This window comes from Danio rerio, chromosome 1 (genome assembly GCF_052040795.2).
Source record: "Danio rerio strain M-AB ecotype USA chromosome 1, GRCz13ab, whole genome shotgun sequence".
Classification (NCBI taxonomy): domain Eukaryota; kingdom Metazoa; phylum Chordata; class Actinopteri; order Cypriniformes; family Danionidae; genus Danio; species Danio rerio.
In genome coordinates, this window is record NC_141021.1 from 27,902,007 (window position 1) to 27,928,749 (window position 26,743).

Here is a 26,743-nt window from a genome sequence, read left to right on the forward strand (position 1 = left end):
GATATTATTTAAAATACCTTAAAATGAAAATAAGTTAAATAATAAAATAAATGAATGAATTAAAAACAGAGAAGTCCATATTGTAGAGAACAAAGGAACTGCCAGGATGCAATAATATACAGTACAACAGATAAGTGTTACCCCTCCCATACATAAGCATGCCACAATAAATTTGAGTGACATGTACTGTCAAATGACTATATTACGTACGGAAGTATGACTACGAATACATAAAATAAATGCGTTTAAATTAAAACATCGTGGAGTAGCTCAGCAAATAAACTAACTTGCGACGCGATAAATTAGGTTAAAAGTCACGTAATGATTAAATATGGTTTTGCTCGTGTTAATTAATGTCATAAGCTTCGCCGGGTGTCGATGTCACTGCAGTGACATGCAGCACGACACTCTGAGTGTCTCTGAGTTATTTATTTTGTTTTTTCAGTTCAGTGGTCACCATTTGCATGTTTTGGACCAAAAACTAAGTTCAGAAAGGAAAAAATAAAGGAAAGGAGACATGTTTTTTTGTTAATCCCATACTGTCTTTTACAGTATATTTATTTATTATGGTTTTTCAGTTGAATGGTGCATATTTTGCAATTAAATTTGTTAAAGAAAAATGAATGTGTGTCATTTTCATGTCCTTTAGTTAATCAATTCCTGTGTACTTTGGAGTACTATTATTGCCACTTACTGACCTGTCTTGGTATGGCTGTAGCATCTGTAGCATTTACTTCCAGTGATTGTTCTAAGATGGGCTAATAATGTCAATCTAGGCACTGAACATATTGAGAAGAAAATGCTTTGTTTTCTTGAATAATACTGGGGGCATAATGCAAATAGGAAAATATCTAAAAAGAGCCACTTGACAATAATGATGATCAGGGTTACACATAGGCTGTTAATATATTTGGGCCCAGGGGCCCACAAGTTATGTGTTAAAAGTGCGTTGCATACATAGTACCCCCACCCCTACTCACCTCAGGGGCAAGGAAAAAAAGTTCAGGCTCAGGAATTTTTTCCACTATCAGCCCTGTGGTTGTTACGCTGCTTGATGTTGCAAAGTCCTTTGCTCAGTCCTGGTCAAAACTACTAAATGGTTTTAAAATTACATTATTTAAATCCTTCAATTGGCAAATTCATAAAAACACACACACACAAAAAGACATATATTTAATATAAAAAGTAGTTGCGGACTGGATTTTTATTTTTTTTTTTTTCTTTAATCACAGTATTGAACGTGAAAGATTAGAAACAACGTTGCCTTTGTACATAAGGGTTAATCAAATTATTATTACTCTTATTATTATTATTATTATTATTATTATTATTATTTGGCTAATAGAAACTTGCTATCTCATCAAACAGATATTGTTTTAAAAATTGGCTGACAATATTTTTGGGTAAATGAATATTGTTACACTGAATAAAATTTTAGTATGGGGGTTTCTATAGGCAAGGCAAGTTTATTTATATAGCACATTACATACACAGTGACAATTTAAAGTGCTTTACATAAGCATGAATAAAAGAGACCCGTATAACAAAATAAAAAAACAAATAATAAAAATGATTAACCGATTCAAATGTGTTGAAACTAGGTTATAAAAGAATGGAAAAAAAAAGAAAGACGTAATAGTGCGATCTGTCGGACGTAGCACAGTGCTGATTCAGTAAAGGCACAGCTAAACAGATCTGTTTTCAGTCTTGATTTGAATGTGCCTACTGTTGGAGCATATCTGATCATTTCTGGAAGCTGATTCCAGCATCGGGGTGCACAGTAGCTGAAGACGGATTCAACCTGCTTTGACTGAACTCTTGGAATTTCTAGTTTATTTGATCCTAAAGATCTGAGTTAGGTTTGTATTCAGTCAGCATATCTGTAATGTATTGAGGCCCTAGGCCAGGGGTGGGCAAACTCGGGCCTTGAGGGCTGGTGTCCTGCACAGCTTAGCTCTAACTCTAATCAAACACACCTGCTTATAGATTTCTAGTGATCCTTAAGACACTGATTAGCTTGTTCAGGTGTGCTTGATTAGTGTTGGAGCTAAACTGTGCAGGGCACCGGCCCTCCTTTGTTATATCCACAATCGATGCATCCCTGCTTGTAAGTTTCTTCATGTGTAAATATGTTTGTGCTTGTTTCTGTCATTTGTCTTTAGCCAATCATGTTCCGTGGAGAAGTTCGTCTGAATGTTGAGGAGAAAAAGACGAGAGCGATGCGTGAGCGGGAAACCAGAAGTGGAGTAGGAGACGATCGTCGAGACGTCAGGCGCAGTGATCGCGGGCCGGGTGGGCCGCGGGGCATCGCTGGAGGAAACATGATGCGAGAGCGAGACAGCAGAGGCCCGCCTTCACGTGTTGCCACTGTACCCAAGCCAGGCTTGGCTTCCGGAAGGGGCTCGGGTTCCAATGAGGGCCGTTTTAATGCTCAGAGGCGTTGAGAGGAGCTCTCCCTGTAGTTTGGAAGTAGTACGGTCTTCATTTATTCTGATATTGAGAAGTCTATGTAAAAAAACATATACATACTTCAGGTTTTTTTTATTTTATATAATCTTCCTTACTCTTTGTTTTACACTTGCATTTTTGCCTTTGGAATGTCTACTGTTTCCGTTGAAGCAGTTCAACAACTTGAACAACCTAATGACTCATAACACACTATTCACTTTAAATTGGAATCGTGCTGCAAATCCTCTGGTTTGTTGATTATCAAATGGAAACAATTGCAAACTTTGTGGGGAAAGAAGTTGGGTGTTTTTAGTGCCGTACGAAGTTTAACCTCTGCTCTGTGGCATTTTGTATTAGATAACCTTCTAGTTTCTGCAAACTGTGCAGATGGAGAGATGGCCTTTTCTTTTCATCGTATTGATTTTGTTTTATTTTTCAGGCTAGCCTTTAATCCATATTATTTTAAATAATTACACTGAATAGCTCATTAATAAGCTAAATGCTACCTGAAGTTGTAACTGTGAGCTAACACGATTTCAGCTTTATAAAACTGTAAAGAAAGAAAAGAAATGATTTAAGTTTGTAATCTGAAATAAAAAAAAACGTAAGGGAGGAGAAAATACACTGTCCTCTCCAATTCTGTTTCTATATAAATCTTTCTTTTTATTGTACAGGTTTGGCAGCATTTATGTTCGTGTCTGCCTGAAAAAAGTAAATGGAGCAGTAATAGGTGCGTTTGTAAAGGTACCATGATTTTTGTGCAAATGCGTTCCAGATTTGAATGTTTTTTTTTTTTCTTAAGGCAGAGTCACTTTATGAAGTTTAAATTTTCAATCTCTTTTTTTATATCAGTTTTCATAGCCTAAATCTCTTTTTGTGATGTGCATTTCAGATTACATCCAAGCCATTGTTGTTTTTTCATGACAGTATTCATACAGGGTACAGAGAAACCTTGCTGGTGTATTTCTGATTGTCCCAAATAGACTAGTTTTGCATTCAAACTGAAGTTATTGTTATCAATAGCATTTTAAAAACAGAACTGATTAGAAACGTAGTTTGAAACACATGAGATGGAAGAGGCTTCATTAATGAACGTTTTATACATTTGTGTTTTCAAGTAGAGTTTTTATTTTAATATCTACACCAAATGTCCATCTTTGTCTGGTCATAATGAAGAACCCGTAAATGCCGTTCTTCATGAATTGGAGGAACCATAGGTACAGTAGAGTAGACACTGTTTTCTTTTTGCAGTGTTACTCAAAAGTCTAAATTTGCACTGATTTTGTAAGTACAGTTTGATGTAGCGCTATTTTTGATGTTTAATGTCTTCCGTGTCAGGTAGATTGCACTATTTGCAGTATTTCTAGGACAATCCTCATCAGGGACATTGCATTTTTGATTTGTTCAGTAGTTTTGGGGACAACTTGTTCTCCACACTAAGACATTTTGGTTACAGATACTTTTACTATTTGGAAGAAAGTATATCAGTAATTCCTGCCTAGAGACTTCTTTCCCCATCCATTCTACCTAGTTCGTACATGTTTTCAGTTTGGGAACTGGTACGTTTTAATTACTGTGTATATAAATGCCACAATGGCCTTTCTGTTTAGACTTAAAGCACTTCAATCAGCCAAATACGTTGAGCGTTTGATTCACAGGGGAGAAAAAAAATAAGACATTACACAATAGGGCTTGGTCAAATAACTGTGCTTTTCATCCCAAAATATGCATCAGACTTCTGATTTATTTTGTTTAGTTCATAATCAGATTCTTTTAACCCTCTGATCCTAATGCAAACTGTTTTGATTGGTTTCCGTGCAGTTTCTCTAAAAGTTATTATAGCGGCTCGGTTCGTTGATGTGGTTTTATTTTGGTGGAACAAGAACATGGACTTGTATTAGCAGATGGTTAACATTATTTTACTTGGACTGCATATTTGTGTGAGTAGAATACGTTGCAGCTGGGTGTTTATTTATTACGTTTTGTAATTTTTCTTTCGTTTTCATTCAGTTTCAATGTGTTAGACTTCACATACAATAAACAGAAATCTGTGCTGTTCATTACAAGTGTCATGGCTTTAATTTACCACCTTACTGTACTGTGCAGGCTCATGATGAGCTTATTACTGTTGCTTTTTGCTGTTGTTTTGGAAGTTTTTATTCACATTGTTGCTGTTTTTAACACAATTTATATTTTTAAAATTCACAAACTGATTTTAGGAGATCATGCTTTTTTTCTGAAATCCAATATTTTTATTATTTTATATATATATATATATATATATATATATATATATATATATATATATATATATATATATATATATATATATATATATATATATCTCAAATCATGTTGGTCATGTGGCTGAATTAAAGATGTGCTAGTTATGTCACAAATACACTCACGCTACCCGAGTTATGACCCTTACAACATTTTTTGAAGTTTAATTGCTCTCTTTTTATTAAACTGTCCAGTGCACCATCAAATGTAGGATGAAGGTTAAGTGTTGTGTAGCACATTTTGCCTCTAATTACCTTCTAACAGTGAATATTTTGCCATAGGATTGAACCTGTATTGTTAACATACATACATAAATATATATATATATATATATATATATATATATATATATATATATATATGCCCCTCTAATATTACTGTGATATAATATTAATAGTAATATAAAAATGTTCATATGATTTAATTACAATACAGTTTGTAAAGTAATATTTTCTTTTTTTTTAAAACATATTTTATATAAGAGTTGGTTTGTTAACCAAATGAGGGGAACTAGATGGATTTGAATTGTAAGTGTTTAATAAAACGTTTAAAATTTATTTTCTACTATATATTTTACGTTTTTAGTTATGACGCTCTTCAAATCATTTTGCATAAATCCACAGATTTTTTTTACTATATTTTCAGCAGAAATAGCAAACAATGTCTACAGATTCTGTCTGGCCTTTGTTATTACCTATGCAATGTTTGCTAGATAGATAAAACACCTATTGTATTGGAATACAGTTTGTGATTTAATCTGACTAAATTGTGATTGTTTTAAACTGATAACTGAAAACATGCTAAAATGTTTGAAGAAAAGCTCATTTTTTAACCCGTTTCTTGAAAATACAGAATATATTTTTCGGATAGATTTAGCAACACAACATTGTAGTTATAAAATATTTAAAAAATTAATTAGACATTTTTTCAGAAGGTCAACAGTAAAATTGGAAAATTTAATCACACTTTGCTAGCAGATTCATTTTTTTAAAATATGAAATGTTTTTTGACAAAAAAAGATATGACAAAAGCAGCAAATTGAAATGCTGCCTTTATGGATCGCGGTCTAACTATTAATAACATTTTATAATGAATTTCAATCCTGTGCAAAATTCCTGTTTATTGTTCTATTCTATTAATGAAGTTATTACCATATTTCCAAAATGTGTGGTTTTGTTTATTTATTATTCGTTTGTTTGCTTGCTTGTTTGAAACACTACTGCACACGAAAAGGCGTTTTTCTATTACTAGAAGTTACTCATTTACATCGTGTTTTTGTGTCATCTGTCTCTTTAAGACATCGTCACTGACACTGTGGTCAGCCACGTATCGCCACGTTTATGCGCATGCGTGTCCTTGTCAGTTCCGGGCTGGGTGCTGGTGTGTTGTGAGATCAACATCAGGCAGCTGCTGTTTAATGACATTTGCTGTCTATCTCTCCTGGAAAATCAGTTTATTTCACCTGAGGTTTAGTCTGCCTTGTGATCAACATTGAAAATATTAGTAAAGCGGACACAGAACGATGGATTTCCTGAGGGGAGTAATGGGAAGCAAACCAGCAGGCCCGCAGCCGACTGGAGCAGAAACAGTGAGCTAATTTACTGCATAAACACATACATCTGACGTTATGCGTGTAAACCAATAAAAAATGAACTCAGCTTGCAGATTACTGAGACTAACTGCTTGTTAATCAAATGACAAACAACCCTGATGTAAAGCTAGTTTAAATGGCATATATGACAGTCGTTTTTAGTAATTTGATGGTTTTAATGTTCTCCATCGTGTGTGTGTGTATACACACACACATACATACATACTAACATACACACACACACACACACATATATATATATATATATATATATATATATATATATATATATATATATATATATATATATATATATATATATATATATACACACACACACATACATGCATACATATATACATAAATACATTCTATGTGTGTGTGTGTGTGTGTGTGTGTATATGTATATATACACACACACACACACACACACACACATACATGCATACATATATACATACATACATTCTATGTGAACTTATTGGATACTTGAAATAAAGTAAGGTTTGCCACACTATGATGAGGCAATTACGAACCATTCTTTTGTGTCTTTCTGTTGATTTAATCTTCAGATTCAGAAGCTGTGTGATCGTGTGGCTTCATCAACCCTGTTGGAGGATCGAAGAGATGCTGTTCGTGCCCTAAAATCCCTGTCCAAGGTGACCAGAAGTTAATGCTTGTCATGTTGATGCTTGTCATTGAGGTGTTTTAATTATACACAGCATTATACACAATAACACTCCATTAAACTGAGCAATAGTGTAAGTAGAATGTCTGTCAAATGCTTTTGATCTGTTTCATTCAAAGAATCTTTACAAAACCACAGTGCCTAGAACTAGTACTGTTCAGTATAGATAATTAGAAGTTCAAAATCTGTTATGAATTAAAATCATACACTACTTTTTATAGCAACTATGCTTGCTAAAATTGCAGCATAGTTCAGTTGAGGAATATAAATACTGTTGTTTGCATTAATGCACAACAACCTCTTTTTCCATGCCATATTGTGATTGTATTGTAGCTTTTAAATGCTGCTTTGTTGAAATTCTTAACAAGTTAATTTAATGTCATCATTCCACTTAAAGAACATCCCTGACTAAACACAATGTTACTATGCAACTAAAATTGCAATCTGCTATGAGGTCTGAGCTATGACATTGTGAAAAAATGTTTTTGTGCAATATAATGGAATGTGCAAGACAGAATTTTTTAATCGTGCAGCCCTTATACTGTTGAAGTCAGAGTTTTTAGCCCCCTTTGAATTTTTTTTCCGTTATTAAATATTTCCTGAATGTTTAACAGAGTCAGGAAATTTTCACATTATGTCTGATACTATTTTTTTCTTCTGGAGAAAGTCTTATTTATTTTTTTCAGCTGGAATAAAAGCAGTCTTAATTTTTGTTAAAAAGTTTTAAGGTTTAAATTACTAACCCCTTTAAGCAATTTTTTTCGATAGTCTACATAACAAACCCTCATTATACAATGACTTGCCTAATTACCCTAACCTGCTTAGTTAACCTAATTAACCTAGTTAAGCCTTTAAATTTCAATTTAAAAGGTTGTCTTTAAAAATATCTAGTAAAATATTATTTAATGTCATCATGGCAAAGATTAAAGAAATCAGTTATTAATGATTAAGTTCAGAAATGTGTTGAAAAAAATCTTTCCATTAAAAAGAAATTGAGGAAAAAATATAAACGGGGGCTAATAATTCAGGAGGTCTAAGAATTCTGACTTCAATTGTGTGTGTGTGTATATATATATATATATATATATATATATATATATATATATATATATATATATATATATATATATATATATTTTATTAAGGGTGTCACGATTTCAATTTTTAATCGAAATCGATCAATTTATGCTCGATTTTGATTATCGAATCAAAAAATAGAATCGTCGATGCTGCCACGCCCCCATGTCACGTCAGCTTGGCTTGCCAAGCGTAAAAAAACACGCTTGTTAAAGTGCTCATTGAACTGTGCAGACGCAGGTGACCCATCTACAGAGCTTAAACCTTCAGGGCTCGACAATAAGGACTGCCCGATAGCCCGGAGCCAGCGTGCGTGACGCTCGGGCCAGTGTACAGTGGTGCCTTGATGCCTGACAGATCGAGCCAGAGCTGCGTGCTGCGACTGTCTGTCAATTGTGTGCAAATACAATCTTATGGTGCTTTGACACATAGACATTTGTATGATTATGATTAAATATGTTAAACTAAGCTTCTTCTGCTCACCAAGGCTGCAATTATTTCATCATAAATACAAATTATGAAATGTTGCACTATAAAATAACTGTTCAAAAGTAGTTTATCATTTAATTTATTCATTTATTCCAGTGATTTTAAAGATGAAATTTCAGCTTCATTACTCCAGTCACATGATCCTTCAGAAATCACTAATACTAATTATTATTATACTTATTATAGTAATAAAAGCAATAATGTCTGGAGTAATAATTTTATTTGAAACTACATACAATAACGAAGCAGTTATTTAAAGTTTTAAAAAATATTTAACAATTTAACATTTTTTACATTTAATAAATGTAGCCTTAATGAACTGAATAAGTTTTCTTAAAAACGTAAAAAAAAATACTGTAAATATATATACAGTGAAAGTCAGAATTTTTAGCCCCCCTTTGTTGTTTTTTTCTTTTTAAAATATTTCCTATATGACGTTTAACAGAGCAAGCAAATGTTGATAGTATGTCTGATAATATTTTTTCCTCTGAACAAAGTCTTATTTGTTTTATTTTGGCTAGAATAAAAGCAGTTCTTAATTTTTTTATGAACCATTTTAAGGTCAAATTTATTAGCCCCTTAAGCTAATTGTTTTTCAGACTGTCTCCAGAACAAACCATCGTTATACAATAACTTGTCTAATTACCCTAGCCTGTCTGGTTAACCTAATTAACCTAGTTAAGACTGCTTTAATCTTTTACTTTCACACTAGTACTAGTCATTTTAGCAAACACCTCAGATACTGTTGGCTGGTTCCTGTTGGTTGTGCACCTTTTTTACCGACACCATTATAACGACACAGATCACTGCCTATTCACAAGAAAAAAAGTGATTGACAGGTGGTAATTATGTGTGTAAATATATACATACATACATACATACATATATATACATGTATGTATGTATGTATGTATGTATGTATGTATGTATGTATGTATGTATGTATGTATGTATGTATATATATATATATATATATATATATATATATATATATATATATATATATATATATATATATATATATGTGTGTGTGTGTGTGTGTGTGTGTGTGTGTGTGTGTGTGTGTGTGTGTGTGTGTGTGTGTATGTATGTATGTATGTATGTATGTATGTATGTATGTACGTACGTACGTACGTATATATATATATATATATATATATATATATATATATATATATATATATATATATATATATATATATATATATATATATATATTAGGGGTGTAACTATATTAAAACCGAACCGAAATATCGCGATACACCAACCACGATACGTATCGCGAAACTCTCGTGGCGTACCGCGGTACTCTCACGCCCCCTGCTGCCCATTGTTGAGGTTGAGGTCACTTGTCTCTAACTAATTGAACCAATTTAAACACATCTTTAATATCATATTTGATAAAATTGTTTTAGTAATGATGAGGATTTGTTCTAAATATTATATTCTAAAGTTAGTATTTTAGTCCATGTTATGTCATGTGACTTGAGTAAGCATCACACTCGTTACTACTGAACGCAGGATGGCTGCTTCACATAGTACTGAAATTGCAGATCACCCAGACACATTTAAGTTATCTGTGTGGAAACATTTTGGTTTTCCAGTTGAGTACAGGAATAGAATTCGTGTCGTAGACAAAGCGCCTGCCTGTCTGTCTCAACTGTTTCACGAAACTTACTTGTAAAGAAAAACATTTAAAAAGTGTGGTAATTTCCCAGTGTGAGGGTGTAAGCAACAGAACTGCCAACAAAAGTGATTTAATGTACAAAAGTAAAACCAGAATAATGCCCAAATATACAAAAAAGAGAAATATTTACACTAATAAAAATAATATAATGAAGTAACAAATTCAAACAAAAGTATCAAACAAAAATTAGTTAAACTCGAGCAAGGGGGTGATAGTGAAGACAAACAAAAGAAATAAATATAATAAAACAATTCTTACTCATGAATAACCCCTCTTATCTCGCTAAAACTGATGAAAAGAAAAAAAAGGTCTTCAGCGCCATGCGCCGCATTCTTCCCTATACTGAATAAAATAAACAAAGATGACCTTCACCTCTTACCTGATGTCTTTAACAATACATTTTCTACGTGTTTGCAAAATGGAAATCGTATGACATTTTCCCTATCCACCTTACACTAAGACTGAACTTGAGGAGATACAGCTATATTGTCGGGAAGGAGGGGAGCTAAAAATAATATACAAATCAATTGAAATAAAAATGTACAAACCTCACAAAATTTCTTAAAGTGGGCAAAAGTAATGCAAAATAATTTTACCCAAACGGAAGTTAAGCAAAAACAACGAAAATCATAATCATGTGAGAAAAATACACGAAAAACGAGATCAAAGGAAAAACGCTCTCTCTCCCGCTCTTCCTGACATGCTTTTTACATTCCCGCGCTGCGTCGCCAAATGATGATAGATCAGTCTCCTGACCAATCAGCTGTCAAAAAGGCGGGCCTACAGAAATGACAGGCATCAGCTGTCATGAAGGCGGACTTACATAAATGACCGGCATAGAGGGAGCGGGAGAGAGAGAGAGATTTCTAGGCAAACATACAGCCGGCTACAACCCTAACATTAGTTTCAGACACAACCGCAATGTATTTTACTGGTGAATATGTCATGAAAAAACACTTTACAAACACATTATATGTATATTTTTCATTAATTTAAACGGAAACCTATCTATCTAAATGAAACCATATAATCAAAAATGAGCGTCTGTGTCAGCAGAGAGATCAAGCCTCTCATCGGAGAATGTGGATATTATGGTGTTTTTGAAGAAGATCTTTCACTAGTCTACACTGCAGTTATTTATTTAATTTTAGTTTACTTAGTTAAGATGGCTGCACTAAAGAGAATAGTTTTTTTCTGACTAGTCTATATTGGAGGTATTTATTTAATTCTAGTTGTTTACTCGGGTATCCTGACTGTACTAAAAATGCGATGACAAAGTTAATAAAGAAAAAGGTAAGATGTTCTTGTTATTAAGTGAATTGTCCCTTAGCATTGCTGTTAACATGACATCAACCCTAACCCCACAGCAAACAGAAACCGAACTGTACCGAACCGTGGCTCCAAAACCGTGAACCGAACCGTGCCTTTTGTGTATCGTTACACCCCTAATATATATGTGTGTATATATATATATATATATATATATATATATATATATATATATATATATATATATATATACACATACACATATACATACATGTGTATATATATATGTATGTATATATATATACACACACACACACACACACACATATAAACACACATATATATATATATATATATATATATATATATATATATATATATATATACATACATATAAACACATATATACACATATATACACAAAAAATTGAAGTTACATTTCTGTACTTTAAAATGGTTTGACAACCCAGAAAACCATAAAGCGCTGTTTGGTTAACTTTTGTTTTTGTCATGTTTATATATGCTTGCAATTTATTATAATTTATGCAGACGCACTGCATAGAAAAAGACTTGATCGTCTCAGTTGATCTAAATTAATAAAATCTTCCCAAATAAAGTTATTCAAATCATTGGGTGAAATGATATTTAAATCGCAATATAAATATCGCAGCAAAACAAAATATTGCAATGTCAGAATTTTCCAATTGTGCAGCACGATATATATACAATTGAAGTCAGTATTATTAAACCCCCTTTGATTTTTGCTTTTTTAAATATTTCCGAAATGATGTTTAACAGAGCAAGGAAATTTTCATAGTATGTCTGATAATATTTATTTTTCTGGAGAAAGTTTTTTTGTGTTTTATTTAAGAATAAAAGCAGTTTTAAATCTTTTAAACACCTATATAAGGTCAAAAATTTTCCCCCTTTTTGGTTATATTTTCTTTCGATAGTCTACAGAACAAACCATTGTCATACAATAACCTGCCTAGTTAACCTAAATAACCTAGTTAAGCCTTTAAATGACACTTTAAGCTGTATAGAAGTGTCTTTAAATAATATTTGACTAGATATTTTCATGTCATCATGGCAAAGATAAAATAAATCAGTTATTAGAAATTAGTTTTTAAAACTGTTAAATTATATATATATATATATATATATATATATATATATATATATATATATATATATATATATATATATATATATATATATATATATATATATATATATATATATATATATAGATGCTTGTTGTTTATTATGCAATAGTTGTTTGTGGAACATGTAAAATAATTTTTTTTTTTATTTCAGAAATATCGTCTGGAGGTTGGGACAATGTCAATGGACCATTTGGTTCGTATACTGCAAACTGACCGGTAGGTTCAAACTAATACATTGATTGTAACTAAGTCATTACATTGGATCTTTTTGTGTTTTGTTTTTGTGTTTTGTTAGTGAATTGCTTTGTGCTATTTTTTTGACTTCATGATTATTTGAAACAGGTCAGACACTGAAATCCTAGGTTATGCTTTGGACACTTTGTACAACATTGTTTGCAACGATGAAGAAGAGGAACAAGGTATGTTTTGATTCTATATTAAGTCTGCCTCTGACATTGCTGTTGGGATTCTGAGTCATTTCATTGTCCATAAAGCATCATGGGGATAATTCTCATCTTATTCTTTAATTCCAAGATCCTAGTTTTCTTTAAATTTTTCTTAAGAAGCCTTGTTTCAGTCTTTTACCAGTCTCCCTTTTACAGTTACTGTTTGATGAGCAGGGAAATATTGTATATCTGATCCTCCTCCTTTTTCTTTCCATGTTTAATCCGCCAGATGATTCTGAAGGTAAAGCACTTTTTTGTGCATGATGCTGTCTAACCACTAGCCCAACCATTCCTGTAGAATACCTCCCCTACTGTATGTTTGGCACCAATCCCATAAAACAGCTAATTTTGGAGAACTGTATTACAGTGTAATGACATCAGCAGTTTGGTTTAGCTTGGTTTAGTCAAAGTTGTTGTAGTTCGCTTAAAAAAATTGTCATCCTTTAATTTCCTTCATGTCATTCCAAATCCATGTGGCTTTTGTTCATCCTTAAAATAAATCATGTCTGAATTGAATGTTTGTTCACCCAAAACTGTGACTCTTCACAATGTATGCAGATATCAAAAATGTTTCTACTTGAAATGAGCTGTTTAATACCATGATTTTAAAAAGACAAGATTTTATTATATGTAAACATTAATCAGCTAACTTGTATTAATAGACTTTAGGTGGAATAGTAGAAATCTCTCTGATTTAAATATACATCTCTTCATTTCTGTTTGAAAAAGAATAAATAACTCGCTTAAAGAACCTAGTGAAATTTTTCATCTTGTATTAATGTAAAAAAGTTTCATGTAATACAACTTTTTTGTTTGCTTGAATGTTTTTAAATTATATTTTTATATTTGTAATATTATAAAGTGTTTGTTTTTGTTGTGAAAAAAGCGAATGAAGCTGACATGACGTGAAATAAAAGATACAATTTGAAATATCATGAGGGTGAATAAAAGATTGTTGGTAGATGAGAAAATAACCCAAAATCAATTTATTAACGATAGGTATTTTAGTCTAGAGATCTGCGCGGGACTAAATTTTGAATCCCGCTCCCGCCCGCACCCGCCAGGTTTTAGCCCGAACCTGACCGCTCCAGCTTATATTAAGCACTTGTTGTCCCGCTGCCCGACCTGCCCCGTTTTCTATCCGCCGCGACCGATCCCGCTAAAGAGCGGGGGAGAACAAAACCGAAAATCACCCAGTTATACAGTCCAGACAGCCTATAACAAGCTGTCTGTATAAACACACACACGCACAGCACCAAGCACACACACACACAGACAAAGCTTTCTCTCTCTCATTCGTGCGCGGCCCACTAACACACACTCATAAGCACCAAACACACACACACACACACACACACCTCTCATTCGTGCATACATACATACATACATACACACACACACACACACACACACACTGCAACAAACAAGCTAAACACAGCATCGCGCTATTTCATTTACACACATACATACACATGCTCACTCGGGAGTCGGGAGCAATATTGCTAGACAGCCCGCTCCCGTCCCAAAATAAACCCGTTACCGACCGCTCCCGTGATTTATTCGGAAATTTATACCCGCGCCGTACAAATCTGGTCGGGTCCTGCGGCATCCGCAGGACAGTAGCGGCAATGCAGACCTCTATTTTAGTCCTCCCTTCTTTTTTTAATTGGCTAATTTAACTCCAGATCTGCTAAAACATTTGTTCTCCCAGTCTGCACTGATTGCATGGACTGTCCGGTTCATAAGTTGTGTATATATAAAAATGTCACTTTCATATTAGAAAATAAAGAAATAATAATGTAATAACAATAATTTGACCATGATCAACAATTATTTGTCCTCTTTATAGGTAGATAACCTTATTATTTACTTTTGATTAAGAAATTCATATCAAATTTCTGTTGTAAAATCTGTGCTGGTCAGTCCGTTGCATGGTGTTCTTTGAGGCTGAATATAAGTCTTTTCAGAACAAGCACTGGGTTAGTATTAAGCTATAGCTGGTGTGGTTTTTGTGCTTTCTGATTTTATTTATTTGTTTGCTTTTTACTGCTTTTCAGTTTTCTAATCTGTGGGTTTATGTGCTTTTTCTGTTTGGATTAATACACTTTCTGTCAGCAGTTGTTACACTGCACTTCCATCTGAATGCTTGATAACATGCACTGAAAAGTTCATTTTCTGGCTCTTTGCGGTTAAAGTGTGATAAGATTTATCATAAATCCTCCCTGCCCTTCCTAGTATGTTTTGGTATCTTTCCATATCTGTCTCCTCCTTTTTTTCTGTAGTGTCTCTGTTAAACTGATCAGATAAGTTAAAAGCAACAAAAATACATTTCTCTGCACATAATTTTCTCTTTCAGAAGAGAACCAACAGAAGCAGGAGGATGATTTGGGAGCTCAGTTCACTGACAAGTTCATTCAGGAGCCAGAAAACATCACTCTTCTTCTTACACTGTTGGAGGTAAGCTCCAACTGATATTCTATCAGACAGAAAAGCTGGCAGATGAAGAGATCTCTTGTTGCTTTCCATACTCCCTTGACATATGTTGACTGTTTTGTCTTTGTTAGGAGTTTGACTTCCATGTTCGCTGGCCAGGTGTGAAGCTTTTAACTGCACTTTTGAAAAGCCAGTGTGCTCAAGTCCAGGGCATCGTCCTGGTCAGCCCAATGGGTGAGTTTGAGAATCTCCTCTTCTCATGTATTTAGAGAAATATCAGTGCAAGATTCGCATATGAGATTGTTTAACACGTATGGTCAGAATGACCGCCATAGCAATTTTAGTAGTTTAGTAGTTAAAATTCTGGAAGTTCTGTAGAATTTTAATTACTACTTTTATTAACTACTAAAATGGCCATATCTGTCATTCTGACCAGCCGTGCCCAATTTAAAAATGTGGTGCAGCAAGCTTTAAGTTTCCCTGCCTTTCTTTTCAAAATAAGAGTCCCATATACATAGTAACACAATGAAAAAAAGGTAATATTACTAGAAAATGTTGTGGCTAATCAAACTGTGTGCAACCTTTTAGTTCTAATTTTCCTTGTTTTTTTAGCTGGGATTTTGCAGATCGAATAAACAACTGAGGCTTGTGATATGTCATTGCTATGTGCTAAACTTCTTCACCTATGCCTAGCTTTTTCCAGATTTAATTATTGATCACCCCCAAACAAAATACCTATCGTCCAGCACATGAAAAGCCATCATCTGACATATTCGCATCCCTGAATATTGTTTTGAATAGAAGAAAATTTATTAAAAGCACATTAAAGACTATACACATGAAATAAAACATTTACAAAGAGTTTTTGTCTGAAAAACACCAGTTCATCCCATGGTAGAGCTTCCTGATTCATTTGTAATCATTATTTATAAGGTATTATTCACTCAAAAATGTCAATTATGTACTTGTTTACTACATTACATAACGACATAGAGTGTATCCGGAAAGTATTTATAGTGCTTCACTTTTTCCACATTTTTTTTATGTAACAGCCTTATTCCTAAATAGATTAATGGATTTCCTCAAAATTCTACACAAAATACCCCATGATGACATTGTAAAAAAAGATTTTTTGAAATTGTTGCAAATTTATAAACAAATAAAAAACCTGAAAATCACATGTACATAAGTGTTCACAGCCTTTGCAGTGAAGCTCTAAATTGAGCTAAGGTACATTCTGTTTCCACTGATCATTCTTGAGATGTTTCAGTAGCGTAATTGGAGTTTACCTGTAGTAAATTCAGTTGATTAGACATGATTTAAAAAGGCATATACCTGTTTATATAAGATCTCAGGGTTGACAGTGGATGTCAAAGCACAAACCTAGCAAAAGGACAAAAAAAGTGTTTGTAGACCTCTGAGACAGGATTGTCTCGAGGCACAAGGCTGGGGAAGGTTACAGAAAATTTTTTGCTGCTCTGAAAGTTCCAACGACCACAGTGGCCTCCATTAGTGGAAGATATATGGAACCACCAGTACTCTTTCTAGAGCTAGCCGGCCATCTACACTGAGCGATCGGGGGAGAAGAGCTTTAGTCGGGGAGTTGATCAATAACCTGATGTCTGAGCTTCAGCGTTCTTCTGGGGAGAGAGGAGAACCTTATAGAACTGTGCAGCAATCCACCACTCAGACCTGTATGGTAGAGTGACCAGGCGGAAGCTACTCCCCTCCTGGAATTTGCTAAAAGACATCTAAAGGACTCTCAGACCAAAAGAAACAAAATTTTCTGGTCTAAAGACTATACTAAAACTCTTTGGAGTAAATGCCAGGGGTTACATTTAAAGAAAACCAGTCACCACTCATCACCAGGCTAATACCATCCCTACAGTGAAGCATGGTAGTGACAGCATCATGCTGTGGGGATATTTTTCAGCAGAAGGAACTGGAAGACTAGTCAGGATAGAGGGAAAGATGCAGCAATGTATAGAGACATCCTGAAAGAAAATCTGCTTCAGAGTGCTCTTGACTTCAGACTGGGGCGACGGTTCATCTTCCAGCAGGACAATGACCCAAAGCCTACCGCCAAATTATCAATGGATTGCCTTCACAACAACTCTGTAAATGTCCTTTAGTGGCCCAGTCAGAGCCCAAATCCAAATCCTATTGAGCATCTCTTTGGAGAGGTCAAAAAATGGCTGTACATCGTCACTTACCATCCAACCTGATAGAGCTTGAGAGGTACTGCAAAGAGGAATGGGCAAAAATTCCCAAATAAAGGTGTGCCAAGCTTGTGGCATCATATTCAAAAAGACTTGAGGCTGTTATTACTGCCAAAGTTGCATCAACAAAGTATTGAGCAAAGACTGTGTATACTTATGTACATGTGATTTTTTTTTCAGATTTTTTATTTTTAATAAATTTGCAACAATTTCAAAAAATCTTTTTTTCACATTGTCATTGTTGGGTATTGTGTGTAGAATTTTGAATAAATAAATTAATTTAATCCATTCTGGAAAAAGGCTGCATTAAAAAAAAAGTGGAAAAAGTGAAGCGCTATGAATACTTTCCGGATGCACTGTATTCATTTTATGGCCATATTTTTATTTTTTTGAAAACCTAATGTTGAGGGGTAAATCTTACAAATTAAAAAGCTGTGATCTTTATTTTAAAAGCAAAAAAATGGTGATTCTCATTTTATCCAAAATTGTACAGCTCTAGTTTAGGGCCGCTGGAGAGCTGCTGAAAAGAATTAAGCAGCCATATAAGCATTTATTTTTTTGCAAAAGAGTAAGATTAAACATTTCAGAAATGTTAAAGGAACATTCTTATTTCTACTTTTTTTTTTCAACTTCAATACAACACCTAAGATTATCATTGACAGTTTAAATCTGCAGAAGAGAATGCAGTGTTTAGCTTCACTTCAAATTACAAACATAAACCAGTGCTGAACTGCTCAGCTACACATTCAAAAAAACTAAAATACACAACACTTGTTCGTTGCACTTGGGATATGCAATGAATTTAACTGCATTCTTTTCATTTGGTGGGGTGAACTAACCTCAGATGCTTGGTCATATTGGTCGTGACACCTTGCTGGCAACATATTATACAATATTTACACTTAGATTTGCCACTATTCTTCACAAAATGTAGCCAAACTTTTAAGCACTTTATGTGGTCCATCTAATCAATGTTTAGATCATTGTTCAAGGTCTTGGTATCTCATTAGTCAGAAGGTCTTGGCCAATTGTCAAGTGAAAAAATAAAAACGTGCACATAGGAATCGATAAGAGAAATCAAGATTTTACTTTTTTTTAAAAGTATTTGATTCTCAAACAAAGTATTCAATTCTTTGTTGACTCCTAACCTCACCTTTAACAAAATGTTCAAGTTACAACATTTAAGCAAGGTTGAAATGTTAAAACTTTGCATTTAGTAATCTACTTTTACAAACCTGTACATTTAAAAACATCTTCTTGTGATAATTAAAAGTTTGACAACAAAAGCTGTTGTGGCCTTTTTTAAAGTGGTTTGCGATTTATTTTGTTTTGTACTGCATGCAACAAAACTGCAGCACCCTTTTGTTTGGTTAATCCCTGAATAGGCGCCACTCCCAAAAATTTAGGAAGCTACAGGTGTCATTAATATGAGCCCGGAGGGCAGCTTTTAGTGGTTAAAGGCTTTAATTTATGCTGATTGGGGTGTGTCTGGAGTGACAGCTTCTCCTACAATGTGAATACAGCAAATAGAATATAAATTAGTCTAATGTGTCTCAATCAAATGTGTGTTTAAATAAAACAAATGCAAGCTCTGTAAATGTTTATTGTGTTTTTTTTTTGTTTCAAAAGAATGAAGTTAAGGTCTTGCAGACCCTCTGCAGCCTCATGTTATATGACCCCTGTGTTAAATATTCACAACCCATTGCTTTGGCCACTAGAAATATGAAAAAAAGTGTATTTTTTGTGTAATTTGAACTATTAATACCCTTCATATGAGTATTTTATTATCTACTTTAATTTGTGCAGATATCTGTGATGATTGGTGATTTGACACTGCATTTAAACCATTTTTTTTTTTTTTAAGCTGTGATTCTTTTTATACTGTATTGTTAATCTTAATGTTGTCTCAATGCAGGAGTATCCAGGTTAATGGATCTTCTTGCTGACTCCAGAGAAGTTATACGTAATGATGTAAGTGTTTTTGTTGCACTTTAACATGAGTGTTTCTACAGGAAGTCTCTGTTGAAATTGAATTTAACCATTATGCTTTTTCCCCATTAAGGGTCTCCTTTTACTGCAGCAGCTTACCAAAGGGAATGCTGCAATTCAGAAAATTGTGGCTTTTGAAAATGCATTTGAGAGGCTTCTTGATATTATCACTGAGGAGGGTTCAAGTGATGGAGGTAAACGGTTAACAAACCCATTTTGTTTTGGAGATGGAAAAGTATACCACAAATGTTCCAGAAATGGCAGGATTGTTAATTAGGCTTTATCTTCGCCTCACAGGTATTGTGGTGGAGGACTGTCTACTGTTGTTGCTAAACCTGCTGAAGAACAACAGCTCCAACCAGAATTTTTTCAAGGAAGGCTCTTATATCCAAAAGATGAAGCCGTGGTTTGAGGTGGGGGATGACAACTCTGGCTGGTCGGCACAGAAAGTCACCAACCTCCATCTAATGCTGCAGGTCTGATTTAAAAAAAAAACATTACATTTTTTGTGCTTGATTTGTGTTACAAAGCATAAAAATGCTTAAAATGAATTGTAAAAAAAAACACCAGCAGGATTGGAAATAGAACTTTATTATATAATATTAAATTCACAATATGACATTATATGATTGTGAACAAGGTTTCAATGGGTCATGGAAATTTTGGAATTTTTCAGATATTAATATATATTTTAAATTATTCAAGAATTTTATTTATTTATTTTTCCAAGTCATGGAATATCATGAATTTGTGTTTGTCGCTTTACATTAGTGCTGGCTGAAATTTGGCCTGAAATCAAAATCTCAATTGATTGAACATTTTTATTCTATTACGATTAATAAACAATTATTTTATAAATTTTTTTTTTGCCTTTGTTGTTCACTGACAGGTTTTGTACTGTAAATATTATTATATATATTACATGTAAGACATTTTTTGAATGAAGAGTGGATTAATTGATTTTAAGATAATTGAAGGAAACACACACTATCTACTATCTATGATTATTTACTGAACATCAACTTTGAACAAATGAAATTAAAATACACATTACCTGAAACCATCAGTCACTGAAAATAAAAATAAATAACTTACACTTTTGAAAACAAATAAATTATTTTCAATGTTTTTCATATTAAACAGAGAAGATATAGGGCACCTATAGTATAGTAGGGTATGCGATCACACAAAGGCTGCTCTGGATCATACATGTGCGCTCGATGCAGAAGTATCAACCAGCCAGAGCGGGGTAGGGAAAATAATAGAAAAATTGACCTGGAAAAATTAGATCAATCATAGGTTCTGAATGTCGATTTCGATTACTTTTAGATTAATCGCCCAGCTCTATTATACATTTAATTTCCATTTATTAAAATGTATTTTTTCTATCCCACTGTTTCACACCTGTTGTTATGGTTAGTCTGTTTTTCTACTCCCTTTCATTTCGTTCTTGCTAATCAACAGTCTATCTCTTAAAAGGGTCATGAACTAAGAAAACAGTACTAGACTATACTAGTACTATAAAAATATCCTGTAAGTTTCAGAGCTTAAAACTTGGTTGTTACACTAGAAACAGCTTATTTTAATGGCCGTCTGCTAAAATAATGCGAAATGTAATGTTCTCCACCGATGCAATAGTGGATAAGCCTCGCGTCCACAGACAATCAACATCTACACCTACTTCGCTGCCAGTTCATCCTTGTTAATATGAAAACAGCCAGCCAATCAAAGAAGTGGGCAGTTACCTCAGTCAACAGGCTGCCACGCCCAAAACTAGATGACCACAGAGAACCGTACAAAAAAAAAGTTGCGGTATTTCAGGGCTCTTTTAAATTATATGTAGTCACCAAACTATACCTGTTAGCTAGGCGTAGTATGCCAAGATAATATACATTTTAAGAGCTTTGTCTTCAAAATGACCACTTCAAAAATTGGGTGTCAAAAAATAGGAGAAGGAAAAAGCTAAAAATAACATTTGTAAAGCTACAATTGAGCTATTAAATATGGGAAAGGGAGCATTGTCACAACAGTGAGTTAAAATATCTACTGCTGTTCTCATAGTGGCTATTAGGGTCATGCAGAAAGATGTTTAAGCAAAATGTTTTAAAGCCTTTTTTTCATTGGCTACAGGTCATGGAAGTTTAGCTTTTTAAAATCAGTGATATTTGCATTAAATTGGTAAACCTGTGTAAAGTTATGTCAGCAATTCAACACTGGAACTACTAGAATTATATATTAACATCCATAGTAGTCATTCTGATGGTTCTCATATGTAATATCATGTTGTCACGTCATATTTACATTCAAAGCTTCTAATTGATATATTAGAACTAAACTTTGAATGTCTGTTTTTTATGACCACAGAAAAGTTGCAAATTGAGAAACACCATGACAAATTTTGTCATTTTACGCTTTAAATATCTAACAAAAATGTACTACATAATTCTGGAAGGACTGGACAATATAATTGAATTGAGCTGAATCATGACGCAGTTAAAATCAGCATTGACTTTACTCTGTGGCTTTTTTATGTAGAGAGATGATTGTCACTGAATTGACTCTTCGCTAAGTCCCACCCTACTTAGTTACTGTTGCCATGCCTGTCAAGCTTTCATGCCTGGCACGACTTTTACAATGTGTGTGCGCTGGTGTCAGACATTGCCAAGAATATAATGTCATTTTTGACGAGTGAAAGATTTGAGAAAACCAGACAAAGAAGGACTGCAGTATGCGTTACAGGTTATATTCGCGACATAATAGGCAACCGATTAGAGAATAATTAAATCAAAATTGAAGCTAGCTTAGCCGCCTCATACGCTAACCATTCAACAGCTTAGCTCATGCTCAGAAGGAGAGGTGAAATGATTTCTCTATTTTTAGCCAAAAAAACTGATAGATTAATTGTTGTGCAATGAAATATAGCGTTACTAACCGACGAGGAAACACGCATGGACAGTGCTTTTACATAGTTCATTCATGGAAAGAACCGCCAGAAAGGGGAAACTGATGGATTTGTGTTGAATATTAGCATCATTGACTCATAACAACGTACAGTAAATTACCTATAGCTGTCAGTATTTTTGTGTGCTCTTTATAAATTACTGAAAAACAGCTGCAGGTAAAGTATATTGATCGCAAGGGCTCAGTTTGTGATTATATCTCAGTTTTGTTCTGCTGATTTGTAATTTCAAATATTCGTAGCTTGAAATAGATGGAAATATGAAGTTCTGTAAAGTTATCAACAGATTTTGCAGATTCGTTTTTGCCGGATCAATAACTCGTGTCATTATGACCCATTCGATATTAGTATGACTAAGTTACTATGGCGAAGGCTTAAACGGAGCAATTACTCATAATATCGAGTAAAAAAGAAAAAGACAGCTGTGAAACATAACCTGTTTTGTATTTTTGTAGAAAACAGTTTAGATCTGTTTAGGATAAGAGGTGTGTGAGTTATTGCTGTCTATCACTGAATGTGTCAGGATTATCTGAACAAAACCAACTAAATTCCGCTCCTTTAGCACCCCTCACAGAGCTTGATCCACGCTGGCATTTCTTCATTTGGGTTTTTGGTTTTGAAGGGAGAAAATTCTACCACCCTGTCCAAACTTTAAGGATACCGGGTATCAGATTTGCACAATCCATATGCACAACGCGTTGGTCTGTTTCCCTCGCTCGACAGAAAGCTTGACAGAACCCATGCGCGTAGCTACGATTGCTAAGCCACGATTGGTAGATGGCGTTTTTTTGGGGTGGCTTAGCGAATGGTCATAAACTGCACAGTTACTCAACTAAACTGTCAATACTAAACAGATTTTTATTTACAATGACATTTGTTTTTTCAGAGCTGCCATTTATTACAGTAAAGCTGCTTTAAAACAAAGCAATGTACAAATAAAGATGGATTTGTGTATAATTTAAATGAATGTTTTTGGTTATATTAGTAGTAGTAGTAGTAGTAGAAATAACTTTAATAATATTAATATTTTATCGATACAGCTCATTAGTCCATGAGTGTTTAAGTTGAAATCTATTTTGTGCCTATAGCTGGTGCGAGTGTTGGTCTCTCCAGTGAACTCTCCAGGGGCCACAGCCAGCTGTCAGAAGGCCATGTTCCAGTGTGGTCTCCTCCAGCAGCTCTGCACCATCCTTATGGCCACAGGAGTTCCTGCAGACATCCTCACAGAGGTCAGACTGCTTTCAGACCCATCTAGTGGGCTGTTTTTTTCTCATATTATCTAAACATGCGCACGAGTTTGTGCTTGTACAACCTTTGAGTTTGCATGCTGTACTGGTGTGTACATGCAGAAGCAGACTCTGATGATGATTCAACTTGTCAAATGAACTGTAGATAGAATGTTTGTGATTCTTGTAATTATAGGGATTAATGTAAAGGAAGTCATCAATACTGAGTGTGTTCTGTTGATCACAAAATAAGATTTTTGGAAAAAATGCTTGTTGCTGCCACTTATAGACTTGCATAATAGCAAAAAAAATACTATGGAAGTCAATTTGAGCCAGCAATCAGCATTTTTCAAAATATCTTCTTGTCTAGAATAAAAGACCGAAACTCAAATAGAACTTTAACAAGTAAAGGGTGAGTAAATAATGGCAGAATAATTTTTGGGTGAAATATCCCTTTTAAGGTGCCGTGAAAAAGGCTTAAAAATTTGCATTTTTATTCAATGTTTGACATAATCTCAATGGAAACACGAAGAGAGGGTGGGACATAGTGTAGACCCTCCTCGTTTAAAAAAAAAAAAAAAAAACGCTAATAGCATTTTGTTTGATCATTACTATGCCAGTGAGAGTGGTTGAGCTCAAGTGCATCAAAAGAAAAGCAGATGAGAAGTGTCTTGAAGGGGGTGGGGCATGTCAGATACTAGACAGCATTTGATTGGTTATTATTTGGTAAGAATCTGTGTGATAAGTGATGTAAATAAAACCATTAATTAATTAAACTGAAGTGACAAACTACAAGCTTTACATGTTTATATCAGTTTTAGATCTTCTAAATGTGAATTTTGTCACTGTTTTGGGGCACGCTAGCCATTTTCATTTAATTTTTTTTTTTTCTGCTTAGTCCCTTTATTAATCTGGGGTTGCCACAGTGTAATGAACCGCCAACTTATCCAGCATACGTTTTTCGTAGCTGATGCCCTTCCAGCTGCAAGCCTAATTGCTGGTAATTTTAAAGAGCCCATATTATGGGTTTTTGAAAATTCCCCTCCATGTAGTGTGTAACACAGCTCTAAGTGAAGTGAAGTATCCAGCTAAGGCTTAAATCTGTAAGAATACAGTGTTTAAAACGGTTGATTCATCTATAAAAGAGTCGACTCATAGTGCTTCAAACGAGTCGCCTTGATACCGATTCATTAGGTGTTTCGCCATGACGTACGAACGAAACCAAGTTATTCACGTGCACGCGCAAACCCGGGAGATTTCAAACCTGAGGTCCCGCCCTCTGACGCAGAAACCCAGACACACACACACACACACACAAACATGCCGGTCGATTGAAGTCACACTGCAGATGGACATTATCGATTCTCTACCCAGAGATGAAACCTCAGCATTATAACCAAGCAGTTGGAAACTTCTGGAAACTACAGGCTACAAAGAATACTTCATCTGCGTTTGTTAAAGTAAGGATCAGTAAAGAGTAACTTACTAATGGACGTCAGGATGAGTTTCTTCCTCCATTTCTCAAATGTAAGTACGTGCGATTAAAGTTGCCTCGTTGACTCTAGCTTGCAAATGTATTTAGTTGTGATTTGTTACTTGTAACCGCGTGTACTGTATCAGCTTAACTGGCTATATTCTCTTATCGCGTGCAAAGTCACGTTAAAAACGCGACGCGTACTGTTTGTTTACGGAGCTCCGTGGTAGAGGTCTGCATTCCCGCAGCTGTCCCCACGCCAGATTTCTGCGGCGCGGGAATACATTTCCGAATCAATCGCGGGAGCGGTCGGTAACAGGTTTAATTTGGGACGGGAGCGGGCTTTCTAGCAATATCGTGGATATTGCTATGCGAATGAGACAGAGCTTTGCCTGCCTGTGTGTCTGCTTGGCGCTTGTGTGTATGTGTTAGTGCGCGCGTATGAGAGAGAGAGAGAGAGAGCTCTGTCTGGCTGTCTCTGGACTGTTTAGCTGGGTGATTTTCGGTTATGTTCTCCCCCGCTCTTTAGCGGGATCGGGCGTGGCGGGCAGAAAACGGGGCGGTTCGGGCACCGGGACAAGAAATTCTAAATATAAGCGGGAGCGGTCGGGTTCAGGCTAAACCTGGCGGGTGCGGGCGGAAGCGGGAGCGTTGTCGTCCAGAGGTGTGTGTGTGTGTGTGTGTGTGTGGCAGCTAAAATCCACGCCTACACTATGGAGTGCGTATGAACTGTGATTACTTTTATATTGCTGATTAGCTATTGGGCATTTCATTCTCTGACTGAAGGCAGTCGACCAATCGTGACAGACTGTCATCGGTCCAATCAGCGCAGATTAGCTTCGCGCTAAGGAGGGGTTTGGGAACAAATGAATCACTGGACGATTCATACAGGAGTCGCTGGGATAATTAGGTAAAAATAAATGCAGATTATAAGACCATGAAAGTGTTTTTTGACTTTGCATGCATATTAGACTGTTGTTGGAGACCCTTACAACCAAGATATGACCCTATTTCATGTATAATATGGGCTCTTTAAAAATAAAAAAAGAGTAATGATACTGATAAGATATTAATTAATATTATATATAAATCATGTTGTCTGTATTCATGCGAACTGATTTGCTGAAATCAAATTCCCCATGGTAATACATAAAAGCTGGGCTTTGATCTGCCACTTTTCTTGCCCAATACTGAATAAGTCAGCAACAAAGTACATCATTTCGAAAATGGGGTGCATCCTTATCTAGGTATGTGCTCGGCAGGATCAACTATTTAGTGGCCACGTGCACAATGATTTGA

The 26,743-nt window shown here is 34.7% G+C and overlaps 2 protein-coding genes across 7 annotated transcripts in view; both read left to right on the forward strand.

Moving 5' to 3' along the window:
• Nucleotides 1-4,508, forward strand: part of g3bp2a (G3BP stress granule assembly factor 2a) — a 31,952-nt gene extending 27,444 nt beyond the window's left edge. For all 4 annotated transcript variants that reach the window (XM_087235746.1, XM_087235747.1, NM_001080563.1 and 1 more), the window contains 1 exon segment: nt 2,163-4,508. In XM_087235746.1, coding sequence (XP_087091872.1) covers nt 2,163-2,444 — 282 coding nt within the window. In that variant the 3' untranslated portion in view covers nt 2,445-4,508.
• A 1,584-nt stretch (nt 4,509-6,092) lies between these two features.
• The window catches only part of uso1 (USO1 vesicle transport factor), a 49,542-nt gene continuing 28,891 nt past the window's right edge, over nt 6,093-26,743 (forward strand). For 2 of the 3 annotated variants that reach the window (XM_087235306.1, XM_087235307.1), the window contains exons 1-10: nt 6,093-6,319; nt 6,895-6,981; nt 12,850-12,914; nt 13,041-13,117; nt 15,501-15,601; nt 15,709-15,811; nt 19,712-19,767; nt 19,859-19,979; nt 20,083-20,261; nt 23,833-23,973. In XM_087235306.1, coding sequence (XP_087091432.1) covers nt 6,254-6,319; nt 6,895-6,981; nt 12,850-12,914; nt 13,041-13,117; nt 15,501-15,601; nt 15,709-15,811; nt 19,712-19,767; nt 19,859-19,979; nt 20,083-20,261; nt 23,833-23,973 — 996 coding nt within the window. In that variant the 5' untranslated portion in view covers nt 6,093-6,253. Of the gene's footprint in view, nt 6,320-6,894; nt 6,982-12,849; nt 12,915-13,040; nt 13,118-13,373; nt 13,386-15,500; nt 15,602-15,708; nt 15,812-19,711; nt 19,768-19,858; nt 19,980-20,082; nt 20,262-23,832; nt 23,974-26,743 lie in introns of all 3 variants that reach the window. The other variant, NM_200155.1, reaches the window with a different exon arrangement.